At 41.7% G+C, this 26,469-nt stretch overlaps 1 protein-coding gene across 10 annotated transcripts in view; it reads left to right on the top strand.

The window, feature by feature from the left end:
* The first annotated feature begins 497 nt into the window (after positions 1-497).
* The window catches only part of DENND1A (DENN domain containing 1A), a 499,929-nt gene continuing 473,957 nt past the window's right edge, over positions 498-26,469 (top strand). For 3 of the 10 annotated variants that reach the window (XM_066256261.1, XM_066256262.1, XM_066256263.1), the window contains exon 1: positions 503-660. In XM_066256261.1, the coding sequence (XP_066112358.1) occupies positions 644-660 (17 nt within the window). In that variant the 5' untranslated portion in view covers positions 503-643. Of the gene's footprint in view, positions 661-26,469 lie in introns of all 10 variants that reach the window. The other 7 variants (XM_066256258.1, XM_066256259.1, XM_066256260.1 and 4 more) reach the window with 6 other exon arrangements.

Genomic DNA, 26,469 nt, shown 5'->3' on the forward strand with positions numbered 1-26,469 from the left:
TTACCAGAAGGTATGGGATTTTCTAAGGGAAAACTTGTGTTTTCATGGAGGCCTGAGTGGGAGACTGGTATCTCTACACCGAAGCTACTGGGTGGGAGAAATTCCATAAGGGAGAAATGGGTGACGGGTTCTTCAGATGAGCTGGTGGAGGGGGGCTCCCTGTGGGATGAAGGTCTTTTCAAGGAGGTTGTAGGGGGAGGTTTCCATATAAGACCAACGAGATAGATCCCTTTAAGGCCCTGTACCTGGAAGGTATGATACAGAGCGCGGGGAGTCAAGGGGCGGAAACGCGCCCCTCACCCCCCTCAGGCGGCCCCACCTCCCGGGAGCGGACTACACTTCCCGGCAGCCCCTGCGGCGGCGGCGCGGGAGGGAGGGGGTGGCGGGGTGAGAGGCGGCGGGGGCGGCGCGCGCCGGGCACGCGCGCCGGGGACCATGGCGTTCGCCGGACTGTAGCTAGTATATTAATCCCGGGAGGCGGCGGCGGCGGCAAGGGAGCGAGCCTCGAGCGGGCGGGCCCAGCCTGAGGGACGGGAGGAAGGGGCGGGGAGAGCGCCGGAGGGGGGCCGGTCGGCCGCGGGCGGGCGGGCAGGCAGCGCAGCGCCGAGCGGGGCCCGCGGGCCCATGAGGAGGCCCGGGGACCATGGGCTCCAGGATCAAGTGAGTGCGGCCGGGCCGGGCGGAGCCGTACCGGGCGCGGGGCGGCGAGGCCGGGAAGGGGTGCAGGCCGTGGGTCGCGCTGGGGACTTGTTGCCGGGACCCCAGGGGCGCCCCGCGTGCCGGCGTCACGCGGGGAGGGGGACGGTTGCCATGGCGAACCAGGGAGGCGCGGGGGTGGGGTGCTCGTGGGGCGGTAGGGCGCGGGTGGTCAGGTGTCCCCTACTCACCTGAGGGTGGGGGCTGCTGAGAGCACAAGGTGGCCTCTCCCCCAGGTCACAGAAAGCCTCTGAAAATGGTCTTACAACTGTTGGGGGTAGGGCGAGAAATCTGCGGAAGCAACTCCCCGAATGGGTGAGCTTGGAGTGCCCCGAGAGTCGGGCAGGTCCTGAGGTAGCAGCCCGGTGCTGAAGGCCTGCAGGCCCCCACAAAAGTCGTATGAGGTTCTCAGAGGGAGGGGGCCACTCATGGACCTAAGGTCTGGGTGGTCCGGGCTGAAGGCCCTTTCCTCTCTCCTCCTAGTTCCCCTCTTATCTATGAAAGTCTCCACACAACTAGGGCCAAAGGCTGTGAAGGAAGAGACCTCTCTGCTGTAACTGGGCACCTAATAATTGTTGGAAAGGCTTTGTAACCCAATCTGGCAAATTCCCTCACTCATTCATTCACCTCGAGTCCCTGGTGGGGGTCAGTTTTCCCGGGAAACTGTTGATACGTCGAACTTCAGAACCCATTGAAACATTGTTTCCCTCCTTCTAGACTTAGAAGTTGACTTTGGAAAGTGCAAGTTTTATGCAGTCCGATTTGGGTGTGTTGTTTTGGACTCGATCTCCCCTCCCAGCCAGGTCCTATTTCGGCCTCTCCCTTCCTCAGCTCCAGAACTTGAGATGCCTTATCTCTATAATCACTAACAAATGTCCACTTTTCTCTATGAGTAATAGGATTGTTTGAGGGCACTTAAATTTGACAGCATAGGTTTTTCCTTAAAACAGCTTTCATAGGACACTTGGAACCTGCTTACAAGAAAGTGTGGAATGTGTTTATTTCAGCATTTTGAGAATTATGCTAGGGGAAGTTTGAAAGAGGAAGGGCCCTAGAGGCAAAATCTAATAATTATTCAAATATTGCTTCCTTGTCCAGTCAACATCCACCCTTGCAATGTGACCTTCCTTCAGCCTTGTCCCCTGAGGCTCAGGCTTCCAGTCACAAAATGTGTCTAATAGATGCAGCAGCAGCCCTGAGACCTCTTGCTAAATGAAACTGGAAGAGTTGGATGAGCACAGTTAGTTCATGATTTTTGTGAAAATGAGGGGGGAAATTTGGAAGTGTTGCTCCAAATAAGAGCTTAAGAGGTCTGGGAGGTAAAAAGACACAGTGTGTGAAGTGAAGCATTGGGATTAAAGAGATACTCCAAGTTTAGCTTCTGCTTCCAAGGAAGAGTTGTAAACTTGGATTTCAATAGCACTTAGAAACACTTTTCCAAAAGCCACCTTACAAGTTGCTGAGTATGTATGCTTGTAAGGATGCTTACCCTGATTTGGTACACAGACATTCAGAAACTTGTCTGATATGAGGCAGTCAGTTCAGATGATCAGGAATGGGGGTCTCTCTGTCTTGCACATGAAGGTTGCAGGTTGACAAATACATACCTCAGGTGTGTTTTGGGAACCCATCACTCTGAGCATGTGGGCAAAAGAGAACTTACTAATGCAAGGAATTGTATCCAGTGTGAAGTTAGTATAAAAAATAGCCCAGGTCTCAAAACCAGACTGCTTTATGATAAAAACTGAGGCTAGGGAAACACGAGCTTTACTTGGGATGAGTCTGAAAGAGAATATGAAGACAAAAGTTATGGAAAATATTTATGATTTATGGTGACTGTTGACTGTGCAGCTTCTGCTTACAGCTAGGAGTGGGGATGGCCAGGTGCAAGGAGACCATTACTTAGATGCAGTCCTGGTTGTTGGAGGAGACAGCTTTGGTTACTACTGACCATTCCATCCTGACTGGAAGACACTTAGCTCAAGGTGGTCCCCAGGCTGTGAAATCTAGGTGTGCAGGCTCCGTTGTGTAGGACAGTCTTGGGGGTGGGGGCTTAGGAGGCAGAGAGCACACTGGGTTCCCTCCAAGCAGGAAAGCACTGTGGCTGCCTGTGTTTCCTCTTGCTTGTCTTTGATGCTTTGTGGCCCAGTTAGGCTGAGGTGTAGAATCAGATCTGGATTCAAATTCCAGCTTTTGTCTGCTGACTACAAAACTTTACACAAAGTACCTTATTCACCCTGAGGGTAAAATGGGGAGAACTTTTGTTGCAGGATCATTATGAGCTATAACTCTAGTATCACCATGACTGCAGGGCCCATATTAAAAACTCAGTAGTATTAAGTTTTCTTTTATACCTTATCAAAAGACTAAGAAAACTGGTTATATTTTATACCAGAAATGTCAGAGAACCAGATGTTTCAGGTAATAGAGAAGAAAGTTTTGATAAAGAATTAGCCTGTTAACATGCAGAGCAGGACTTAACATTCTCTCAGTTAAAAAATAAAAGTGATTTAAAACAATACCCTGTGTAATTGTGAAGCTGGTGTCTGCTCTATGGTCAGTTGAGTCGTAGGCACAGGTGTTGAGATTTCATGCCTGATCAGACTTCCCTTTCAAGTTTAGTCAGGTTGAGCACAATCTCTGTGTCAGGCATGGTGATAATGCTTTTTGTGAACCATTTCATCAAATCCTCACAACTGCCCAATGGTGTAGGTACTATTAACCACATTTTTAAATGAGAGAATGGGAGTTTATAAGCCTAAGATCAGATGCCATCCCCTGGAAACCTGACCTGCGGCCTGTTCCCCACCAACCCCTCTCCCCAACCCCCAGTCTAGGCCGGGTGCCCCTCATCTGTGCATCGCCCCCTTCCCCAGCCTAGGCTGGGTGCCCCACATCTGTGCATCCCCCCGTTCCCAGCCTAGGCTGGGTGCCCCATATCTGTTTCTGTGGCCCCTTGTGTTCATCACTGTCATAGCACTAAATCCTGTTCCTTGTCTGTCTCCCATACTAAGCCAGACAAACTGAGAATAGGGACTGTCTTATTTGTCTTTGAGTTCCCCGTGTCAAACCCAGTACCTGACACATAGTTTAGGAAGAGTTTATGCAATACATTTAAGAAATATATTAGGATCTGAATTAAAATCCTAATTTAGTGTACCTAGAGTTAAAAGGACAATTTGCTACTTGAACTCTTGAAGAAGAGTTTTTATGTTTTATAAGTTTTTAAGCCAAATTGCCCTGGTCTAGGCAGACAGTTCCTTATATTTTCTAAAGAGAGTTCAGTTCATGTTCATTTTAATAGAGGGAAATCGCCTTGCCTCACACCAAACATTACTTGACAAAGGAAAGAAAAGGTCACCGTTATGCTGGTAGTACCCTGGAAAGCTCCTAAACTTGAAACCTGAGCAGACATTTATTTACCTAGAGGGATAAAAAGAGCAGTGGTTACTGGCATCTTGGACAGCTATGTTTAAATCTTATTTGGTGTTTGAGTGATCCCAGTGGACTGGAATGTGGTTAATATGAAGCAATTTAACTGATAATGCAGACACACAGCAGGAAACTGTGTGGCAGTTTAATATTGCTTGTGGTGACATCCTAGAAATTGTTTCCAGGCACCAAGGGCAGGAAGTGGATTGTAAGTAATCGAAGGAAGTATTCTAAGTGAGTTTGAAGAAACCTGACATTTATGGACTCAGAGAAAAGCATAGTCAAAGATTTGAAGATAGAGGGACAGGACAGGGCAGCTGATTTGGCCTTGTGGTGTGTTTGTTCTGCATTGGCCTGTATACCTGTCTTCTGTCCCTGACAGACCGGGTGACCTCTTTGAGGTTGGCGACCAGGATATTTATCCATTTATTCATTCACTCACTCACTGTAGAACTGAGTGTCAAGCACATATTAAACACTCAATAAATGTTAGTTATTATTGTTATTATCATAATTGATAGTACTATATTATGTGCCTGGTAGAAATGAAGAGAATTTTCTTTGTTCTAAGGTTTCCCAAAGTAGTTGTAAGACGGAAATGTAAAACAAAACTGACTCCCTGAAGGCCTTCTCAAAAAAAAAAAAAAGGAAAGAAAAAAGAAAATCAGATCTGAGTATAATAACAATAAGATCATTGTTATGGTGGAGATGCAGTCAGTGATGAATAGGCGAGTAAGTGAAGGAGAGACGTCCAAGCAGGGAGGGCTTCATCAAGAGGAAAAGGTTTTGGTTGACACAGGACAGATGAATAAGGGTATGAAGGGGTCAGAGTGGTGATGTGGCGGTGGTCGTGGTGGCAGCAGTGGTAGTCCCAGTACAAGGAGCAGTATGTGGGGACATGACATAATAGGGAAATAAAAATACTAATTGCCATTTTATTAGGCACTTAAATGCTAGGCATTGTATTAGACATTGGGAATTACAATGTGGAATAATAATACATATTCATTCCTAGTGTTGTTGGAGCTTACAGTCTGGTGGACCTGATAAAACCCCAAATCAATTCACATAAAGCTATGTGGATGTGCTATAAAGGAAACAAAATTCTAAGAGAGAATGATGGGAGTGGCTGTCCTATTTTAGATAGAGAGGGAAGGCTTACTGTGGAGATGACATTTGAGCTGAGACTTAAAGGATGAGAAGTCATTAGTCATCTAAAGAGACCAGACAAGGCTTTTCATTCCAGGCAGAGAGTAGGAAACATACAGAGGCCTCGAGGTAAGAAAACCCTAACTGTATTTCAGGAACTGATAGAAGGCGGCCAGGGGGTTTGGGAAGTGACTGATGGTAGATAGGCTTGAGGTTAAGGTCAGAGAGAGAGACGGGGGGCCTGAGCAGGGTCTTGTAGGCTGTGATAATCTGAAAACAGCTCTATAAAGTTATAAATCATGTACTATAACATCTAGTCTTTTGCAGTGTATTAGTAAATGGTTCTTAGTATGCTCACAAAAGTGTGATTGATCACTACTGTCCGATTCCAGAATTTTTTGATCAGCCCAGGAAGAAGGCCCATACTCATTAGCTGTCACCCCTTTCCCGCTAAACTGTCTGAGCCCTAGGCAATCGCTAATTGTAGTTGCTGTGGATTTGTCTATTCTGAGCATTTCTTATAAATGGAATCATACAATATATAATCTCATGTCTTTCACGTAACGTAATGGCTCCAAAGTTTATCCATGTTACAGCATATAAGGATTTCATTACTTTTATTGCTGAGAAATATATCATTATGTGGACAAAGCACCATTCATTCATTCATTCATTCATCAGTTGTTAGGTGTGTAGGTTGTTTCCACTTTCTCTCTGTTACAAATAATGTTGTCTTCAACCTATGTTTTCATTTCTCTTGGGTATATACCTAGTAATGGAATTGCTGGATCTTATGCTCTGTCTAAAGAACTGTTAAATTGTTTTCCAAAGCAATTGTACCATTTTGTGTAAAGTGGTATCTCATTGTAGTTTTGATTTTGTTCAATGAAAATGAAAGAGCAGAGTAGACAGAGATAAGTTTCTCAGAAGAGGCTGGAACTTGAACTGAAAGAAAGGTGAGATTTGGAGAAGGGAGGAGGGATCTCCAGAGGAATAACTGTGGAATAACTTGGAAGTGGGGATAAACCCATCTCGTTGTTTTCTGATACAGAGAAGCAGTCTGTATCAGAAAGCAGGCCTCTTAGGATAGCTCTGCAACAGTCTTTTTTTGGACTGCTCATTAAAGGATCCCATTACCGAAAGGCACCACAGGCTTGCTTCTTCTTGAGGCCGGTTGTATAGCATAGCTGATATGCCTCCCCTACTGTGGGATAAGACTAGAAGTTGAAATGTGACTTCCTCTGGAGGGCTTCTCCCTCTAATGCCTCTTCTCTTTTCTCTCTCCACCATAGTGCTCCCCTCCCAGTCCCCACAGGGGACAGTACAAAGACAGTACAAAAGTCTTGGGGACAGAGTTCCCCATTATTAGTTCCCAGAGTTGGTCACTTGAATTTTCATAATCTTTTTGGAAAACTTATTGGTGCAACCCCATCCTTTTCATCTTAGCCATTGTAGTCAAGGTGGAGGGGTTTGCACAGCAGATAGGAAGGTTGAAACTAGGAAGGTAAAACCTGAAGTACTGCTGTAGAAAAATACTTTATTCAGGTGGTATGTAAGCTCCCGGCTGGAATTCTGGTTGTGGGTTGCTAAGGTTCAGCCCTTTTTCTTGGTCCTAGGGGGAACTAATCTCTGTATTTGCAACATCCTTTTGCTTAAAAGGATTTTGTGGGGAAATGGAAAGATAAATAAGGCAGAAAAATAAACCAAAGAGAACAAAACAAAGTTGGTCTCTCTCTTTTTATTGGGATTAATTCCCATTCTTCTGAATATTTAGAGCTTGAAAAGGAGCCAAAGAATGGAAGTAACAAAAGGTATGTTCAAAACATACAAGTTTCTATAGAAAAGATAGACCAGTGTTCCAAAAGTTCATTTGTAAGTTGGTTAATTGCATTGAGAATGGATTTTTCACTTAGAGATCCTGTTATGTATAAATCAGTGGCTGTCAAGGATAAGGACTTTTCCAGGTGTAAGGAACTGTGGGCAAAAGATAGGGGTAACAGATATAGCTGCAATACAGGCTCTGCAGAGGCAGATTATAGATGAAGTTGAAAAAGTAGGCCTGTGCCACTGGGACATGATGCATTGAAGGATAGCATTGGGAGTGTAATACAATCAGATTTGGGTTTTTAGGAAGATTCCTTTGGCAGCAGTATTTTAGGACAGTTGATACCTTTGGCTTGTGCAAGACGATCCACTGGGGTGTGAAAAGAATATAGTAGAACTTACATTTATTTTCATATCAACCTTCAAAATTTCTGGTTTTGTATTTTTCTAATGTTTATATTGGTATAGCAAAAACAGTCTTATAATTTATAAATAAATATATGTATATCAGGTGTATGCTCACATTTTTTTACCGATAGGAAGGGATACATGGAAAAAAATTGGAGACCTCTGGTTTACGCAACTCTGTTATAGTTTATACTGCAGAGGATCAAGGCCCGAAGTGAGGCTTTGGTTGTCGAAAGAAAAAGTGTGGACTTGAGAGAGATTTTAGGTAGAATGGACACAGGTTGGTGACAAATTACATACGAGAGAGAGGCAAAAGTAGAATCAAAGATGACTGGCCAAGGTTAGCAAAGTTATAAATGAATGTTTGGAAGCTGGGGACTGGTTTTATAATGTGTATATAAGCCAAGGAAAAGTGAAAAAGTATGATTGGGAGAAGGCATTTTAGTCTGTAGTGAGAAAGGAAGAAATCTTTAAGGGCTGCCTAGTGAATGTGTGTGCTTTGTTAGATAAGTAAGACTTAAAGTGGGCTGGGCCAAGTCGCTGAGGGGAAATCTGTCCATGTTAGATTTAGAGAGAGAGAAAAAATAAACTTGAACTCACTTTAGCCACAGGAAAGGTTTCGGGGATGTTGCATTGATCTCACCCAGACTGTATGAATCAAAAAGAGGAAGGAAACCAATCTAGAGAAAGATGTTTGACTCCAAGCAAACAGTTCTCATATCCCAAGGCGTGAGGAGCTAGGGGGTTGTAGACCCTGGACACGGTCAGAACCACACACAATCAATCCCTGCCTGAGTTCTAAGATTCTAAACCTCAGGGGTTTTTTTGTTGTTTGTTTGTTTTTTTAATATAAAAGGAAGCTAATTCACCTATAACATTGTTGTGAGGATTAAAAGTGGTCTTATATCTAGCCCTCAGCAGAGAAGTCACTGTTCTGTAAGTGGTAGCTGCTGTTATTGATGTTTCTTGGAGATGGTGGGAAACACTTGTGTGAGGAACCTGGAACTTAAAAAAAATGTCAAAAGAAAGCAAATGTTCTTTCATAGTTTTATTATTATTTTTTTAGTATGTGGAGAAAGTATTTGCTTTCTCTTTGCCACTATGTCAGGATGATGTGTTGTATATTTTACTGAATTTATTTGGAGGACTGTACCTCTTGCTGGTTGGGGCAAAGCAGCGTAACATCTACTAAGAGATACAAGATGCCCATGCAAATAATTAGAATGCTAATATTTAAGGGCATTTTATTCCTCTTTTCACAAATCATATTTGAAAATTTTATAAAAGATTTATATCATTTATATTTTTGTTTAGCTGGTACTTCTATTCACTTCTAGTCTTTTAAACATAACTCATTTTGTTTTCCTGGGTGTTTAAAATTATTGTTTTAACTATTATATTTTGGAAAATTTTAAACATCTATGAAAGTAGAGCGACTAGTATGAGCCCCAAATATCCATTACTCAGTTTCAACACTTATTAATTTATGGCCTACTTAGTTTCATTTATAGATAACTGACCATAAACTCCCTCCCCTGCCATCCAGTTCTACATTACTTTGAAGCAAATTCCAGATGTCGTATCTCATCTTAAATATTTCCATGTGTCCCTAAGAGAGACATTCTTTTTAAAAAACATGGTGATGATATCACACCTAAAACATTTCCTTATATCATCAAATAGCCAGTGTTCAGTTTTCTGGTTATATCAGTTTTTTTGAACAGTTGATTTGTTTGAATCAAGTATGGTCATACTGTAATTGGTTGAGATGTATTATTAGCTAGAATACTTCTATGAAGGAAAACTTCCTCATCTCAGCTATTTGGTTACCCTGAGGTGCAGTTCATATTTGATTCCCTTTATTCATTTTTCAAACTGAGTTTCTTAGCATTTCCCTCATGTTGGCAGACAGAAGCCTTTACTTCATACCTTCTGTGGGGCCTGGGCACCTTTGGGAGCCTGAGCCTTGGCTTTGACTTCGGCCTTGGTAGCCTCAGACCAGCAGAGCCTTGGTACCCTGGAAGTATCATAAAAGTCATGTCTCCCAGGCTTGGGTCTGATGCCTTTCAGGACCTTGAGCTTGACAAAGGCCTTGATGGTTTTCATTTTATTGGTCTAATCTTCTTTAGACCTTTCTTATGTTTCTTGACAAAGGTCAAGGTCCTTAGGAACTTAAGTTCCATGTCCTTAAAAGATATATGAACTGGTTATGCACAGTGTGGTTCTTGGACTTGACCACGTCTGCATTGCCACGATGGCCCACAAAGGGCCTGAGACTGGAGAGAAAGAGCCATATCTGGGTTTAGAATTCTTTAAAATAGTATTCTCTCCCTCCCCCTCCCTCTGAATTTCTAACCCTCCTCCCCCCCTTGCATTATTTGTATTATCACATCTTTATTATTTTCCAAACTTGAAATCATAGTAGCAGTTTTATTGAGGTTCTCACCCCCCTTTCCTAATGGTTCCTTCCTACCTTCCTGTTCTGATCTGTATAAAATCATCTGTATTGTTGTAATTCTGGAATGTCCCTTCATCACTCTCCAGTTTCATTATTTACTGGCCCCTGTGTTATTTTTATTTTATTTTTTCACAGTGACAGAGAGAGAGAGAGGGATAGATAGGGACAGACAGGAACGGAGAGAGATGAGAAACATCAATCATTAGTTTTTCGTTGCAACACCTTAGTTGTTCATTGATTGCTTTCTCATATGTGCCTTGACCGTGGGGCTGCAGCAGACTAACGCCTTGCTTGAACCAGCGACCTTGGGTCCAAGCTGGTGAGCCTTGCTCAAACCAGATGAGCCCACACTCAAGCTGATGACCTCGGGGTCTTGAACCTGGGTCCTCCACATCCAAGTCTGATGCTCTATCCACTGCGCCACCGCCTGGTCAGGCCCCTGTGTTATTTTGATTCAATTTGTTTGCTGGAGTATATATTAAGGTTCTTATAGGAGACAGCCATACCAGTGCACTTGCAGAAAGGGTGTGTTTGAGTTCTAGCATGTCCAGAAAATGTCTACTTTCTTAAACTTTGATCAGTAGTTTATATCAGCGACTTTTAACTGTTTTCATCTCATGGCACACAAACTAATTATTAAAATGCTGCGGCACACCAAAAATATATATATTTTTGCCAATCTGACCAAAAAACGGGTATAATTTTGATTCATTCATACCAGATGGCTATTGCTGTGTTGATTGTTGTCATTTTTTTTTTAAATTTGACAATCTAAGAGAAAAGAGGCCACTGTCCCTTACTATATAGTCATTCAGGTAGGTATTGCATAGTTTAAAAATTCTTGTGACACACCAGTTGAAAATCGCTGGTTTATATGGCCATAGAGTTCTTTTTAAAAAATTTTTTTTATTATTTATTCATTTTAGAGAGGTGGGGGGATAGTGAGAGAGAGTGAGAGAGAGAGAGAGAAGGGTGGGGAGAGGAGCAAGAAGCATCAACTCTCATGTGCCCTACCAGGCAAACAGGGTTTCGAACCAGCTACCTTAGCATTCCAGGCCAAGGTCCCATCCACTGCGCCACCACGGGTCAGGCCTATGTGGCCATAGAGTTCTAGGTTGAAAAAACTTTACAGAACTTGAAGATATTTTATCACTGTTGTTTTTTTTAGCTGGCTTTCTCTGACACTGCTGAGGAAGGGGCAGAGGACATCCTGCCTTCTTATTGCCAGGTTCGGGTATACCTCTGGGTTCTCTGCTCAGCCTGAGTTGAGACCTGGGTTGGGAAATTCCCCTTACGGCGGGGGTGGGTGGGAGTTCTGGCTCCCAGGAGGCCTCCACTGACACCTCCTTTCCTGGGTGGAGTTTAGAGTTTTTAAAATAGTGTTCTCTCCCTTCCTCTCCCCCCATTTCTAAATCCTTACTCCCTCTTACATTATTTGTCTTATCATATCTGTATTGTTTTCAAACTTGAAACCATACTAGCCATTTTATTGAGGCTCTTTTTTACCCTGCTCCCACCATGGCCTCGATGACTGCCACGTGAGAGTGGAAGTCGAGGCTTCACAGTTGGCACTGACACTGCACTGAGGGGTCTTCGATACTGTCCCGTGGGGATGATGAAAGCCCACTTCCTTCTTTACAGGGATGGTGTACTTGATGACAGCCTAGGGACGGTAGACATCTTGGTCCTCTCCCTGCTCGTCCTCTGCTGACTGGAGAGAGGGCCAAACCACACAGGTTTTTCTATCATGTTGGCTGCTGTGTTTGGCAGTTATTTTCTAAAAGTTTTCTGACTTGTTAGCTTGTCCCTTTTCTGGTCCTTTGGCTAGAGAGGGCTGGCTTTTGTAGGAACTTTTGTTGGTCTGCATCAAGTGATGTTTCCGTTGCCAGCTTTATTTTTATTTATTTATTAAAAAAAAATTTGGGGGCGGGTATTTTTCTGAAGCTGGAAATGGGGAGGCAGTCAGACTCCCACATGTGCCCGACTGGGACCCACCCGGCACGCCCACCAGGGGGCGATGCTCTGCCCATCCGGGGCATCGCTCCATTGTGAACAGAGCCATTCTAGCGCCTGAGGCAGAGGCCATAGAGCCATCCTCAGCGCCCGGGCCAACTTTGCTCCAATGGAGCCTTGGCTGCGGGAGGGGAAGAGAGAGACAGAGAGGAAGGAGAGGGGGAGGGGTGGAGAAGCAGATGGGTGCCTCTCCTGTGTGCCCCTGCCAGGAATCAAACCCGGGACTTTGGCATGGCAGGCCTACGCTCTACCACTGAGCCAACCGGCCAGGGCTCTGTTGCTAGCTTTAGTCATGAATGGATGTTGAATTTTATCAAACCCTTTTTCTGCATCTATTGGGATGATCATATGATTTTTTCTCTCCCTGTTAACATAATAAATTATATTATTCTTCAAATGTTAAACCAACTAGGCATTCCTAGGATCAACTCATTTGGTCATGATTTATTACCTTTTTTTTTAACACACACTGCTGGATTCAATTTACTAACATTTTTTAATTTTATGTTTGCATCTATATTCATAAGAAATTTTGGCTATAATTTTCTTTTTGTATAATGTTCTTGTCAGTTTTTGGTAGCAAGTTTGTGCTGGCCTCATAAACAAGAAAGAGGACTGCATTAAACAACAACAAAAAACTAGTATAAAAGTTGTGTGTGGTTTTTAGTGTAAATGTTTATCTGTTTTCTTATAATGTGAGGGGATAAGTAATCCTTCCATTCCACCCCTATATTCAACTCACATTCACTAACCCCTTCTGTTATATCCACAGATTTATTTTATTTATTTTTGGCTGAATAATTTACTATCAAGTTAGAGTTATCATGCTGTTTTATTTCTTAGTATGTTAGTGTGTATCTCCTAAGAACAAGTATATTCTACTATATAAGCACAATACTTTTATACCATCAAGAAATTTCATATTCGTACAACATTATCTAACAATCCATATTTAAAATTTCCCAATTTTCCCAGTAATATTCTTTGCAGCTTAAAAACAAATTTTAAGTCTGGGTCCAATTAGGGGATCATATATTGCATTTAGTTGTTATGTCTCCAGTTTTCTTTCCTCTTTTTATCAAGTGAGAATCTGGTTTGAGCAAAAGCCCACCGGCTTGAATCTAAGGTCACTGGCTCCAGCAAGGGTTACTTGGTCTGCTGAAGGCCCGCGGTCAAGGCACATATGAGAAAGCAATCAATGAACAACTAAGGTGTTGCAACACGCAATGAAAAACTAATGATTGATGCTTTTCATCTCTCTCCGTTCCTGTCTGTCTGTCCCTGTCTATCCCTCTCTCTGATTCTGTCTCTGAAAAAAAAAAAAATTATAGAAGTCTGACCTGTGTGGCACAGTGGGGTAAAAGCGTCGACCTGGAATGCTGAGGTGGCCAGTTTGAAACCCCAGGCTTGCCTGGTCAAGGCATATATGGGAGTTGATGCTTCCTAAAAAAAAAAAATATATCAAGTGAGAAGCAGGGAGGTCGAGAGACAGACTCCCGCAAGCACCCTGACTGGGATCCACCCTGCAACCCCTGTCTGGGGCTGATGGTCTGCCCATCTGGGGCCACTGTTCCGTTGCTCAGAAACCAAGCTATTTTTAATACCTGAGGTGAGGCCATGGAGCCATCCTTAGCACCCAGGGCCAACTTGCTCATTTGAGCCATGCCTGAGGGAGGAGAAGAAGAGGGGTGGGTGGAGAAGCAAATGGTTGCTTCTCCTGTGTGCCCTGACTGGGAATTGAACCCGGGACTTCCACATGCCAGGCTAACACTTTACTGCTGAGCCAACCAGCCAGGGCCTCTAATTTCCTTTCATCTAGAACAGTTCTTCTGCCTTTTTTTGGGAGGAGGGTGTCTCTGACATTTGCCTTTTAAAGAATCCAGACCTGTTGTTTTGTAGAATGTCCCTCATTTAGGATCTGTTTCATTGTTTTCTCATGTTTTAAGTTCATGTTTAAACATTTTGGCAAGAATACCAAGTAGGTAATGTGTCTAATGCCATGCATTTTATTCTTTTTTTTTTTTTTTTTTTTTGCATTTTTCTGAAGCTGGAAACAGGGAGAGACAGTCAGACAGACTCCCGCATGCGCCCGACCAGGATCCACCCGGCACGCCCACCATGGGGCGATGCTCTGCCCACCAGGGGACGATGCTCTGCCCATCCTGGGCGTCGCCATGTTGCGACCAGAGCCACTCTAGCGCCTGAGGCAGAGGCCACAGAGCCATCCCCAGGGCCCGGGCCATCTTTGCTCCAATGGAGCCTTGGCTGCAGGAGGGGAAGAGAGAGACAGAGAGGAAAGCGCGGCAGAGGGGTGGAGAAGCAAATGGGCGCTTCTCCTATGTGCCCTGGCCGGGAATCGAACCCGGGTCCTCCGCACGCTAGGCCGACGCTCTACCGCTGAGCCAACCGGCCAGGGCCGCATTTTATTCTTTATGTAAAGTTTTTATCATTTTTCTTCCATCCTTTCTTGAAAGGGCTCTTCTTTTTATTCTCTCTTTTTCTCTCCCTGTAGTTTTCTGTTCCTGTTTTGTAGAAGTCATGTTGTTTCTGTTCTATTTAAGGATGCCAATTTCCTGAAACATATTTCTTAATCACTTTCAGAGAAATATTTTTCTTCCAAGAGGTGATGTTCCCCTTTCCCCATTGCAGTATTTTAAACAGGTCTTTTATTTTCTTGTATGACCTTGAACAAGGTGAGCTCTATCTAGATTTGCCATTTGCTACAGTTGGGTGAGTGGGTTTCACTATTGTGCCCATGGGTGATGGTCATATCCCCCTTTTCAGATCTGTAGCTGAAGAACTGGTTTGTGTTCATTGTTTGCTGTTGAATTTCCATTGACTAAGTTGCTGCCTGATGCTCTCATATTTTGAACTAATTCTTGCTCTGTTCTCACTGTACTTTTTGTTGTACTAATTTTTGTGTAATTATTGTAACAACTGTAACTAATTTTAAAAGTAATTCAAGAGATTAGGTAGCACCCCGTCCATATTAAACTCTGTGTGTGTGAGTGAGTGATCCATAAGAATTTCCAGGATTGAAGGACAGAATGACTGAAGGTGGGTAGACAAATCAACCTGTTATAAGAGAAGAGAGGTAATGAGGGCTTATATTTGGATCTTTTTGTTTTGCATCACATTGCCTTTAAGAGTACAGGTATCAGTGAGGGTTGTCAAAAGGTAGTATCAGAAGATTAGGAAGCCTTCATAACTAGATGGATGTTGACTCAGCAGTTGTATGTAACCTTGGGGTGGTTTGCTTTGGATTCTAATGAGTGTGAGATTACTATCTGTGGGGAGCGTTCAAGGGGCAGTTGAAATTTGGACCTGAAGGTCACAAGAGGTGAGAGATAAAAATATAGTTTGGGAGTCAGTTACAGAATGGTGAGTAGTGAGAACTAAAGAGATTTCATGCTTTATAGGCAGAGAGTAGGAGGGAGGGAAAGATCAGTAAGATTTTGGGGACGTTTCACATTTTAAATCCAAATATCAAGTCTTGTTGATTTATGCACTCATCTCCTCTACTACTGTCCTCTGGGTCCAGGCCACCACCCTCTCTTACCATGTTGGCTGTAACTCCTCCATAATGGGTTCTTTCTTCCACTATTGCCTCTCTCCGGTTCAATCGCTATACAGTATGCAGAGCGAGCCTTCCAAAAGGGAAATATGGTTATGTCAGTTCATTGCTAAATATCCCTTAGTTGCTCCCAATACTTGTAGATTAAAATCTACACACCTAATATGGCTTACAAGGCCCTTGAGATTTTGATTCTATTAATATAAAAATAGTAATGACTAACATTTATTGTACTCTTTTCAATACAGTAATTATTCTAAGTACTTAACATTTATTACTTCATTGCATCTTCATACTTAATCTTTCAGTTTACTCTTCTTAACAACCTGATGGAGAAGCTACTAATATGATCCCCATTTTGCAGATGAGAAAGGCACAGAGATTTCCAATGTCTTAGAGCTAACAAGTGGGGAGCTAATAACTTTACATGTGGTATACTATTTAATCCTCACCATAATCCTATGACGTGAGTAGTATTACCCCCTTTTACAAATGAAGTGACTAAAGCTAGAGATGTTGTTTGCCAAAAGCACACAGGTTATGGGTGGTAGAGCTGGTATTGTTTGTGATCTATGTGACTTTGAGTGTGCTCACTTCTCCATTTTTGCTTGATCCCAGTCTCATCCATAGCACTCCTCACCTCCTGCCTCTAAGCACACATGCACATATCCTCGGTTAACTTCTAATCATTCTTCATGTTTTAGCTCAAATAGAGCTCTGGAGATACCTTTCAGAATCCCGTTTATCTGTCCTGCTGCACTTGGAGGAGCTTTGCCCATCAGTCCTGGCTGTTACTGTTCTTTGATAGTCTTTCCCATAATCTATGAATTTCATGAAGTCCAGTACCATGAGAGTCTTGCTCACTATACACCTTGAGTGACTTGCATGGTATGCGGACATAAAGTAGGTTGATATATATTGAATAATTAATTGAACATTTAGTCCCTACTGGGTTATGTCCTGGAAAGAGTATGATCAGTAGTAGTCTTTTCATATATTTAATTCCCAACTAAATATGTTTATGATGGTTCCAAATAATTGGTATCTACAAATTATGTGGCTTTGGCAAATGCTTTTGGGACTATAAATATTTATATTAGTGTTATTTTTCTTAGGATAATGTTATGCTTTATCTCGTATAATGAGCGATAATGAGCAGAGAAAGACAGTCTCGAAGGTGCTGGTTTAACTGGAGGATACAGCTTCAGTTGCTATGACTCGACTACAAAGTCACGTATTCTTATACTGATTGTTGTAAGTTGTTTCTACTCTGCCTGTAAGCTGGTTTTTGTCTTTGGTGCCAGAAGATAGGCAGTCATAGCCTGGAAGTAAGGAGGAAGAAATTTATAGAGTATTCTGATGGCCTACTTAATCAATTTTTTTCCTCAGACAAATTGGTCTGACCTTTCCCACCTTGATCTAACTTCCTCAGAGGAAAAGTTTCACACTGCACAGAAAAGAACAATTTAGCAAGAATATGAGTTGCACATTATTAGTGCAGTGGTGGTCAAACATGTTCAGGTGATAGAGTCATGGTATTTTTATGGAATATTATAAAATATTAATATATTAAATTTTAAACTACATTTTTTTTCTTAAATCAGATACTATTTTATATTCTAGAATGGACAGAGGATAGCAGGTGAGAAAAGTTTAAGACAAATTTATGGTATAAAAGCGTAAAATTATATTACCATTTTTCAAGCAAATTGAGGGTAGGCCGTTCTAGTTCCTAGACCTTTAGAGTTTCATGTAGCGTTGGAGAATGTCAAAATACCATTGACAGAAAATGGTGAGTCAGGAGGGAGAACTGGCAGTGAGACCAAGAGGAATGAATTTGGTTGACTGTAAACTAATGATAGGTCAAAGAGAAATACACAGTAAGCAGTTAGAAGATAGGCTTAGTACCTGTCACATAGTAAGGCCCTCAATGAATGGTGGATGCTGCTATTACCAGGAAGGTAGAGATTTGGACATCACTGGCACAATGTAAAAGATGAATCTGTGAGCGTTGTTTTCAGACTAATATAGCAAAGCACAGTTTAAGGTTTGAACCTGGAGGTTGGGAGGAAGAGACATAGATAAGCAGTGTAGAATATTGTCTCCCTGGTTTCCTGGTGTTCCCTTGTAGTTCTGCTGCCAGAACTCTGGGACTTTATCTACCCTGGTCTGCTGTGTACTTCCCATGACTGCATCTGTAGTCCAGACCTAGCAGTAGGAGAACAGATAGGAAAAGAAAGGAAGTTGGGATTTGCCCCACTCTCTCAAGGTCACATTCCTGATTGGAGAAGAGGTTCTTTTACTCCCTGCTTTAGGTGCCTGTACACCCTGTATTCTTTCCCACTTCTTGAGCCTAAAATAGAGAGCTTTTCCTGGAAGTCATTCAGTCTGTACTGTTGTCCACTTCTAGTTTGGGGCTGAGTCTGTGGTGAATGATACTGGAGGGGGAAAAAATGGTAAATGCACCCTTGGTTTGGTGGCACTTCGAATTCTAGTCTACTATCCCAGTCCATCTACTAATGTTTACTTTCTTGAGTACTCAATAAGTGCTTCATGAATTCTACTGTGGTTGTATAGATTATTATTATTATTATTATTATTATTATTTTTATAGCTGTGAGAGACAAGGTAGAGTGCCTACTCGTGGAACCAGGACTTCTAGATTTCTTACTTATCTTGCTATGCATTCATTGGACTTCTTGAATGTGTGACTATGTATCTGTCTTCAGTTTTGTAAAATTTTCAGCTATTTTTTCAGACCAAGAACTAAGTGAAGGTGGTATCCCCACAAAGTAAATAGAGCATTAAAACCAGCTTTCTAAAATCAGCTATGGATTATGCCCCATTCTATTCTCTTCTGTAAAATTGATTAATCTTGTATATTATGCTTTCTGTGACTGTCTTCTGTGTCTTTTCCTTCCTTCCTTTCTTTCTTTTTTTAAATTATTGACTTTAGTGAAGGAAAGGGGAGAGATACAGAGATAGAGACAGGAACATTGATCTTTTCCTGCATGTGTCCTGACAGGGGATTGAACCGGCACCCTCTGCACTTCAGGACGATGCTCTAGCCTCTCTGGTGAGGGCTCTTGTGCTTTTCAGAATAATTTCGATCTCTCTTTCTGAGTGTTATTCTGTATAATTTCTGTAAAACCCCAATTCTCTTGGGTTGTATCTTTTCTGCCCTTATACCCTTTCAGTTATTCTTTTTCTCTTTAAGAAATATTTTGTTCTTTTTCAGTTTTGCTTGATCATGTCATTGTTTCTTACTCTACTTATTTTCAATCCTTTTATTTTTTATAGCTTAATAAACATTTAGTGAGTCCAATATCTGGAGTCTTTGAAAATCTGATTCTGCCATCTTTTAATTTTTTTCCTGAGGATCTTATTTTATGCTCTTTGTTTCCATGAGGGTTTTTAATTTTTTGCCCTTATATTATCATTATCATTATTATTATTATTATTATACACTCCAAGGGGGCTATCCTCAGCACCTGGGACCACACTTGAACCAATTGAGCCCTGGCTATGAGAGAGGAAGGGGAAGAAAATGGGGAGTGTAGGTGGAGGGAGGGAGAAGCAGATGGGCGCTTCTCCTGTGTGCCCTGACTGGGAATCGAACCCAAGACATCCATACACCAGGCCAATGCTTTATCCATTGAGCTACCGGCCAGGGCTGTGAGAATTATTTTGAGGTCAGTGTTGAAGTGAAATTTTCAAGAGGTAATTTATATATTATTTTGTTAGTGTTCTATGGCCATTTTTAGTTTGTGACTGCTTCAATTTATATTCCTGGGTTGAGGTTTTTTTGACCATTCAGTAGCAGTCATGTCTGAGGGCTATTTTATGGTTGAACTTGCAAGGTGATTTTTTTCTTTCTGTCACATTGTTAAGTTTTGAGTGGTTTTTATTATAGTTCTGGAGAGAGAGGGAGTGTGTGTAGTGTGTGTGTGTAGTTGGGTTTGTATCTCAGGCCCCTTTGTAGTCCCAGTTTAAATACTGACAGAAGGGTGTTTGTTATACTTTACACCTTAGCCTAAACCTTACTTTTGTCTTGTATTCCTTGAGCCCCATTAGATTGGGAGAATGAAGACTGCATTGGATTATGTAAACACCTTCAAAGAGAAAGCCAGTTTTTGTGTTTTGGTTGCCCTGTTGGGTGGGTTCCTATCTTCACTTAGTTCTTTGTTATATCTTTCTTATTTTCTTGCAAGCTTACCAACTTACTTGAGAAGATAAAAAATAAAAATTATTTTTTAGAATTGTTTTCAGTGGCAGATCAGAAGGGTACTTAGCTTGTCACAGTGCCAGAAATGGAATTTGCAGCTATACTTTTTCCAGGTTTCAGTCGGGCTGATGTAGTTGCTATTCTGCAGATTTCACATGAGCATCTACACCTCTGTACTGCGATCAGGCTGTCCCCCTTGCTCACAGTCCCGCCCTCCTCCACACCTAGCCACATCCTGAAATGAACCTCCTGCAGTGTTCAAGTCCGGCATCTTCTGTGCTGTTTCCCTTGAATGTCCTAGCTCAGTAGTTCCCAAATGTTTGGAACGCTTGTACCAATAAAATCTTAAAAACAAGTTTTGTGGAACCACACAATTAATGATGGTCGTTTCTCATCCCTATTATTTTTGAAAATAAATTATATATTTTTTACGTCAAATAGCAGGAAGAACATGATGCCAGATTAAGGACAGTTTTGAAAATGGAATTAAATATCTTCATATGGAAAAGACTATACTGCCCCCTTTTCCCACCTCATTTTGGTAGTGACTACAGAGCCTCATTGCAGAATGTCCATTGATAATCAGACCACAGACTTATCCCAGAATGAGGACTTCAGCCTGTAAACCCACAGCATTTTGTTTTATCAATTATGTGGCACATGGTCATGTTTGAGTGTCTACATTTTATTATGTTTTGTCTCCTTGATTAGGTTGTAAACTTCTTAAGCATGATTATATGTATGTAGATTGCTCATAAGTATGTGTTGAATGAGTTAAATTTAGATGCTTTTGATGACAGTTGAAACCTATTTATAAAGCTGTTTATAGAGCATACATCTGAATGTTATTTCTTGAGGAAAAAGAAGTTTTAATATGAATTGTGAGTCTTACTCAACTTATCTCTTCAGGAAAATTCATTCAGTTAAGAAACTTTCTGAGTGCTGTTAAAGGCCAGGTCCTTTATTAGGGTGCCGAGGATACAGGCATGAAGTGAGACAAGGTCGCCAGTCCAGTCGGTAACTTGTACATATTAGTAGAGAGCATAGGCTGCCACTTGGGAAGCCTCATCATAGAGCGAGCAACCGAGTTTTGTAAGGGATCTGAGAGGCCTCCAGTGAGGAAAAGGCATTTGTACATTCATTCAGAAACTATCTAAGTGCCTACTAGTGCACCGTTCTGGATGCAGCTTGAATTAATAGGACGTTGTTTGGAGAGAAAGCACATTTTGGCAGGGGAATTGTAACCAAGAACACGCCCTTTGAAGTAACAACAGACCTAGTTTGAGTTCATATACTCATTTGCTAGGTGTGTCCTTGGACAAACTATTTAATTTTTACATGACTGTTTTGTAAAATCCACAAATAGCCACTACTTCACAGTATTGTCATGTGGATAAAATGAAGCATGGTATAGAAAGTGCTCAGCGCAGTGCCCTGCCCTTCTGAAATAGCTGAACACAAGGATGGAGGGGTGATGACTGATTCCAAATGGGAAGCTCACTGTGACTGTAATGTGGGGTGCGTGTATGTATGTGTGTGCCTGTAGGGGGTGATGGCTGAATTTGCATGTCATGCTAATTATCTTTTAATTCCTCAATGCATTTGGGGGCCTTGGAGATATGTATGGTATTTTCTAAACTGTGGTGGTATGCAGAGCTGTAGTTAGGAGCATGGATTCCAGAGCTAACCTAACCTGGGTTCTAGTCCCAGCTTCCTCATTCCTAAATGCCTGACCTCAGGCAAGTACTAATCTATTGTCTTAGTTTTTTCATTGGTAAATTGGATAATAAGCTTACCTATTTTATGTTTGTTTTGTTTGTATGTTTGCTCTTTGAGCTGCTTTTGTGTTTAGAAAGCTATGGAACCCTTTGTCAGATAAAATCTTACTGAAATTGAGACATGAAACAGTAAATAGGTCGATGTGGTGGGGGCCTTTCATTTTTCTTCCCTTTCCTTTGAGGCCTCTGAGACACGTGTGCCCGCCACTGTGAGAACCGCTGCCTTAGAGCAAGTGCAGCCCGCGTGTCTTCACTTCCGTATCTGTCTGATACTGAGGACAGAACTTCTACAAGTTGGGAACTTCAGAAATTAGCACTTGTATTAATATGCATCAATATTTTGATACAGAAATTATATTAACCTTCATATTAACTAAAATATGGTTTCATATTTTGAAAAAGGAACAGATTTTGCAAAAGAGCTACAGGATGTCAGAAGTGGAAGAGATTTTAGTGATCGGTTTACAGATTTGGAAATTAGATGTTTAGAGAGGGAAGTTTTTAAAGCTTTGTGATAGCCAGTCCCCATGTGCACACATTTCAGACTTCGTGGTCCACTGCTGTCGCTTCTTTCTTGCTCAGAGCTGCACAGCCAGTTCTTTGTCAGGATCGGGGCAAGTGGGTAGTTTGGCCCTTTCTAGGATTCGTGCTTCCTACTCCTGCTGTTTTATTTTTATTTTTATTTTATTTTTTATTCATTTTAGAGAGGAGAGAGAGGGAGAGAGAGAGAGACAGAGAGAGGAGAGAGAAACAGGGGGAGGAGCTGGAAGCATCAACTCCCATATGTGCCTTGACCAGGCAAGCCCAGGGTTTCGAACCGGTGACCTCAGCATTTCCAGTTCGACGCTTTATCCACTGCGCCACCACAGGTCAGGCCTACTCCTGCTGTTTTGCAGTATGTATTCTTTCTTTAATGTTGACTTGGCTCTGAGAGGTTACTTGGTGAGTCTATGGATTATTTTTTGTTCCTTGGGTTGATCTGGAAGCTATTAGGTATTCTAAGATACCTTTCCTTATATTGATAAGTTTTAATAGCTGTGAGTAAGTACCACTTCTCAGTAAATCTAGGCTGTAGGCAAACTGTGTGAAAAAAGTAAAGATGTTCTAAGTTAAAAGTGAGCATTTGTTATTTATTTAACTGGATAAGTCAGCAGACCCACCATAGCTGAAAATCTTATGGAAAATTAAAGTTGTTTTCTTGTCTGTTAAAGATCTTTGTATTAAAGAAATAGCAGACGCTTGAATGGGTATCCATGGCAGGTCACATAGAGCCTGAACCCGAACACTCAGGAGCTAAGGGTCCACAGTCATTTTCTTAATCACTCCCGCAGTCTCTGGGCTCATCCTGTCTCTCAAAGACATGCAGACTCTTGTGTTGGATTTTCTCTGTCTCCTCTCAGTGGGCTTTTTCTACCTGTACATGGTCCAACATTGATCACTGTTCAGACTTTGAAGAACTATTATTTAACTAACCTGGCTGGTCCCAAACCTGGCTGGCTATGCACCACAATTACCTGGGGAACTTAAAAGGTTTTTTTCTGGGAACCCACCCTAGTCCCTCCAAATCAGGATTTCTGGAACTTGGGAATTGCATTTCTAAAAAGGTTCTTCTGGTGATTTTGATGAAAAAGTTCATAGACCTGAGTTCTAGAACAAGTGATATAACTGACTCCAGGCCTGTAACTCAGTTTGGATTCTACAGGAGAGAATCTGATTGATTCAGCTTGTCATATGCCAATCCTGCTTCCCCCTCCCCCGTTTTTTTGCAAAAGACAGAGACAGGCAGGAAGGGAGAGATGAGAAGTATCAATTCATAGTTGTGACACTTTAGTTATTTATTGATTGCTTCTCATATGTGCCTGGACTAGGGTGTTCCAGCCAAGCCAGTGACCCCTTGCTCTAGCCAGTGACATTGGCCTCAAGCTAGTGACCTTGGGCTTCAAGCCAACAACCTTTGGACTCAGGCTAGCAACCATGAGGTCATGACTATGATCCCAAGCTCAAGCCAGCAACTCCATGCTCAAGTTGATGAGCCCATGCTCAAGCCAATGACTTCAGGGTTTCAAACCTGGGTCCTCAGCATCCCAGGTTGATGCTCTATCCATTGTGCCACCACCTGGTTAGGCCCTGGTCCATTTTTTTTTTAGGAAGTTTTCTATATTTGCTTCTTAGTGATGGATGAATTTATAGCAGTTTTCAAGCCATGTTCCCATAACTTGGTGTTCCATGAGTTGCTGTTAAAATTGAATGATGCTGGATATTTTCCCCTGAGTCCTAGGAAACAATAACTAAATGGACATAATATTTCTACTTTAATAAATACATATTTTTTATTTAATGATTTGAGAGAGAGAGGGAGGGAGGGAGAAGAGTGAGAAGCATCAACTCGTCGTTGCTTCACTTTAGTTGTTCATTGATTGCTTCTCGTATGTGCCTTGACCAGGGGTCTCAAGCCAAGCCAGTAGTGACCCATTGCTCAAGTGAGCGAACTTGGGATCATATTGATGATCCCATGCTCAAGCCAGTGACCCCTCACTAAAGCTGGCCTTTTTAGGGTTTTAAATCGGGAACCTCAGTGTTCCAGGTCAATGCTCTGTCCACTGTGCCACCACTGGTCAAGCAAGAAACATTTTCACTTGTTGAACAGAAGTTCATAATTTTGATGCAATCAGACTTTTGTCCCACATTATGATTTGTACTTTTGAAGTCATATCCTTAGCTATTCAAATCTTTGGTTTTGGCTTTGGGCACTCTTAGGGAAGGAGTGCAAGGAGAAATGCCTAAGGAGATAGGATGGAATTAGAAGAATTGTAGATAGAAGAGAAAGAATGAAATTATTTCAATTTCCAGTGCAAACCCTTTTTTACAATTCACAGTGTCTGCAAATACAGAAATAAATTATTTCTTCTTTTTTAGTCCATATACCTTTATTTCTTTTTCTTGCCTATTATCGTGACTAGGCTCTCTAGTGTGATGGAAAAGTGGTGAGGATGTACCTCCTTGCCTTGTTCCCAATCCTAGAGGGAAAGTATTCAGTCTTTCATCATTAAATATATGTGGCCTACAGGTTTTTCATAGAGGTCCTTTATTAGGTTGAGGAAAATCCCTTCTATTCCTAGTTTTCTAACTTTTTATTTTGAATGTGTGTTGAATTTCTTTCTGCATGAAATTTTTTTTCTGCATAATTGATATAGTTAGGATTTTTCTTGTTTAGCTTTTTAATGTAGAATAGATGTAGTATAGACGCTATTGATTGATTTTCAATATTGAGCCAGCCTTGCATCCCTGGAATACATGCAACTTGGTCATGGTATTATTGTTGAATTCTGTTTGCTAATAGTTTGTTAAGGATGTGTATATTTGGAGAGTATATTGGTCTACTGTGTGTATGTGTGTAGAATTTATGTTTTTAGTACTGTCCTTGGTTTTGGTATTAGGGTAATACTACCCTGTGAAATAATTTGGGAAATGTTTCCTCCTCTTCTGCTTTCTGGAAGATACTGATATTTATATAATTGGTATTAATTCTTTGAATGTTTTGTAGAATTCTACAGTGAAACCATCTGCATCCATTGAGATGATCATTTTACTTTTCTTAGTCTATATATATAGTTATCATTTCTGATGCTCTTTATTTCTTGGTGTAGATCCACATTTACATTCGGCATAATTTCTTTCTGCCTGAGGCACTGCTGGCATTTCTTGTAATGCAGGTCTGCTGGTGATGGTATCAGTATTTGTAGTATCTGAAAAATCTTTATTTTCCCATCACTTTTGAAATATTTTCTGGGAATATAATTCTGGATTGTCATTCTTTTCTTTCATTACTTAAAAGATGTTGCTCTGTATTTTCATTTGCCTTGTTTTTGACAAGAAATCTCTCATTCTAATCTTTGATCCTCCATATCAAATAAAATTTTAAAAAAGTCTTTGTTCCTTGAATGTAACATGTTTTTTTTAATTCTGCTTTTAAAGACTTTCACTTTATTACTGGTTTTGAACAAGATGATTATGACGTGCCTTAGATTTTTTCATGTTACTTGTGCTTGTGGTTTATTGAGCTTTCTGGAGCTGTGCATTTATAATTTTCCTAAAATTCTGAAAGGTTTTTTTTTTCTGTATTTTTCTGAAGCTGGAAACGGGGAGGCAGTCAGACAGACTCCCGCATGCGCCCGACCGGGATCCACTCGGCATGCCCACCAGGGGGCGATGCTCTGCCCATCTGGGGCGTTGCTCTGTTGCAACCAGAGCCATTCTAGCACCTGAGGCAGAGGCCACAGAGCCATCCTCAGTGCCTGGGCCAACTTTGCTCCAATGGAGCCTTGGCTGCGGGAGGGGAAGAGAGGGACAGAGAGGAAGGAGAGGGGGAGGGGTGGAGAAGCAGATGGGCGCTTCTCCTGTGTGTCCTGGCCGGGAATTGAACCCGGGACTCCTGCACTCCAGGCCTACACTCTACCACTGAGCCAACTGGCCAGGGCCAATTTTGAAAGTTTTTGATGATCATTTCCTTCAAATATTCTTTCTGCCACCTTCCCCTTTTGGAGATTCCAGTTACTGATATATTAGGCTGCTTGAAATTGTCCCATAGGTCAGTGATATTCTTTTTTGTTTGTTTTGAGTCCTTTTCTCTGTGTTTCATCTTAGATAATTTCTAAATTTTTTTTAAAGATTTTATTTCTTGATTTTACAGTGAGAGGAGAGAAAGAAGTGGGGGAATAAGAAGTATCAACTCATAGTTACTTTACTTTAGTTGTTCATATGTGCTTGTTGTATGTGCCTTGACCGGGCAAACCCAGGACTTTGAACCAATGACTTCAGCATTCCAGGTTGAGGCTTTATCCACTGCGCCACCACAGGTCAGGCTCTACAACAATTTCTTAAAGTTCACTAATCTTTTCTCCTGCAGTATTTA

The sequence above is a fragment of the Saccopteryx bilineata genome, chromosome 2, assembly GCF_036850765.1.
Source record: "Saccopteryx bilineata isolate mSacBil1 chromosome 2, mSacBil1_pri_phased_curated, whole genome shotgun sequence".
Lineage (NCBI taxonomy): Eukaryota > Metazoa > Chordata > Mammalia > Chiroptera > Emballonuridae > Saccopteryx > Saccopteryx bilineata.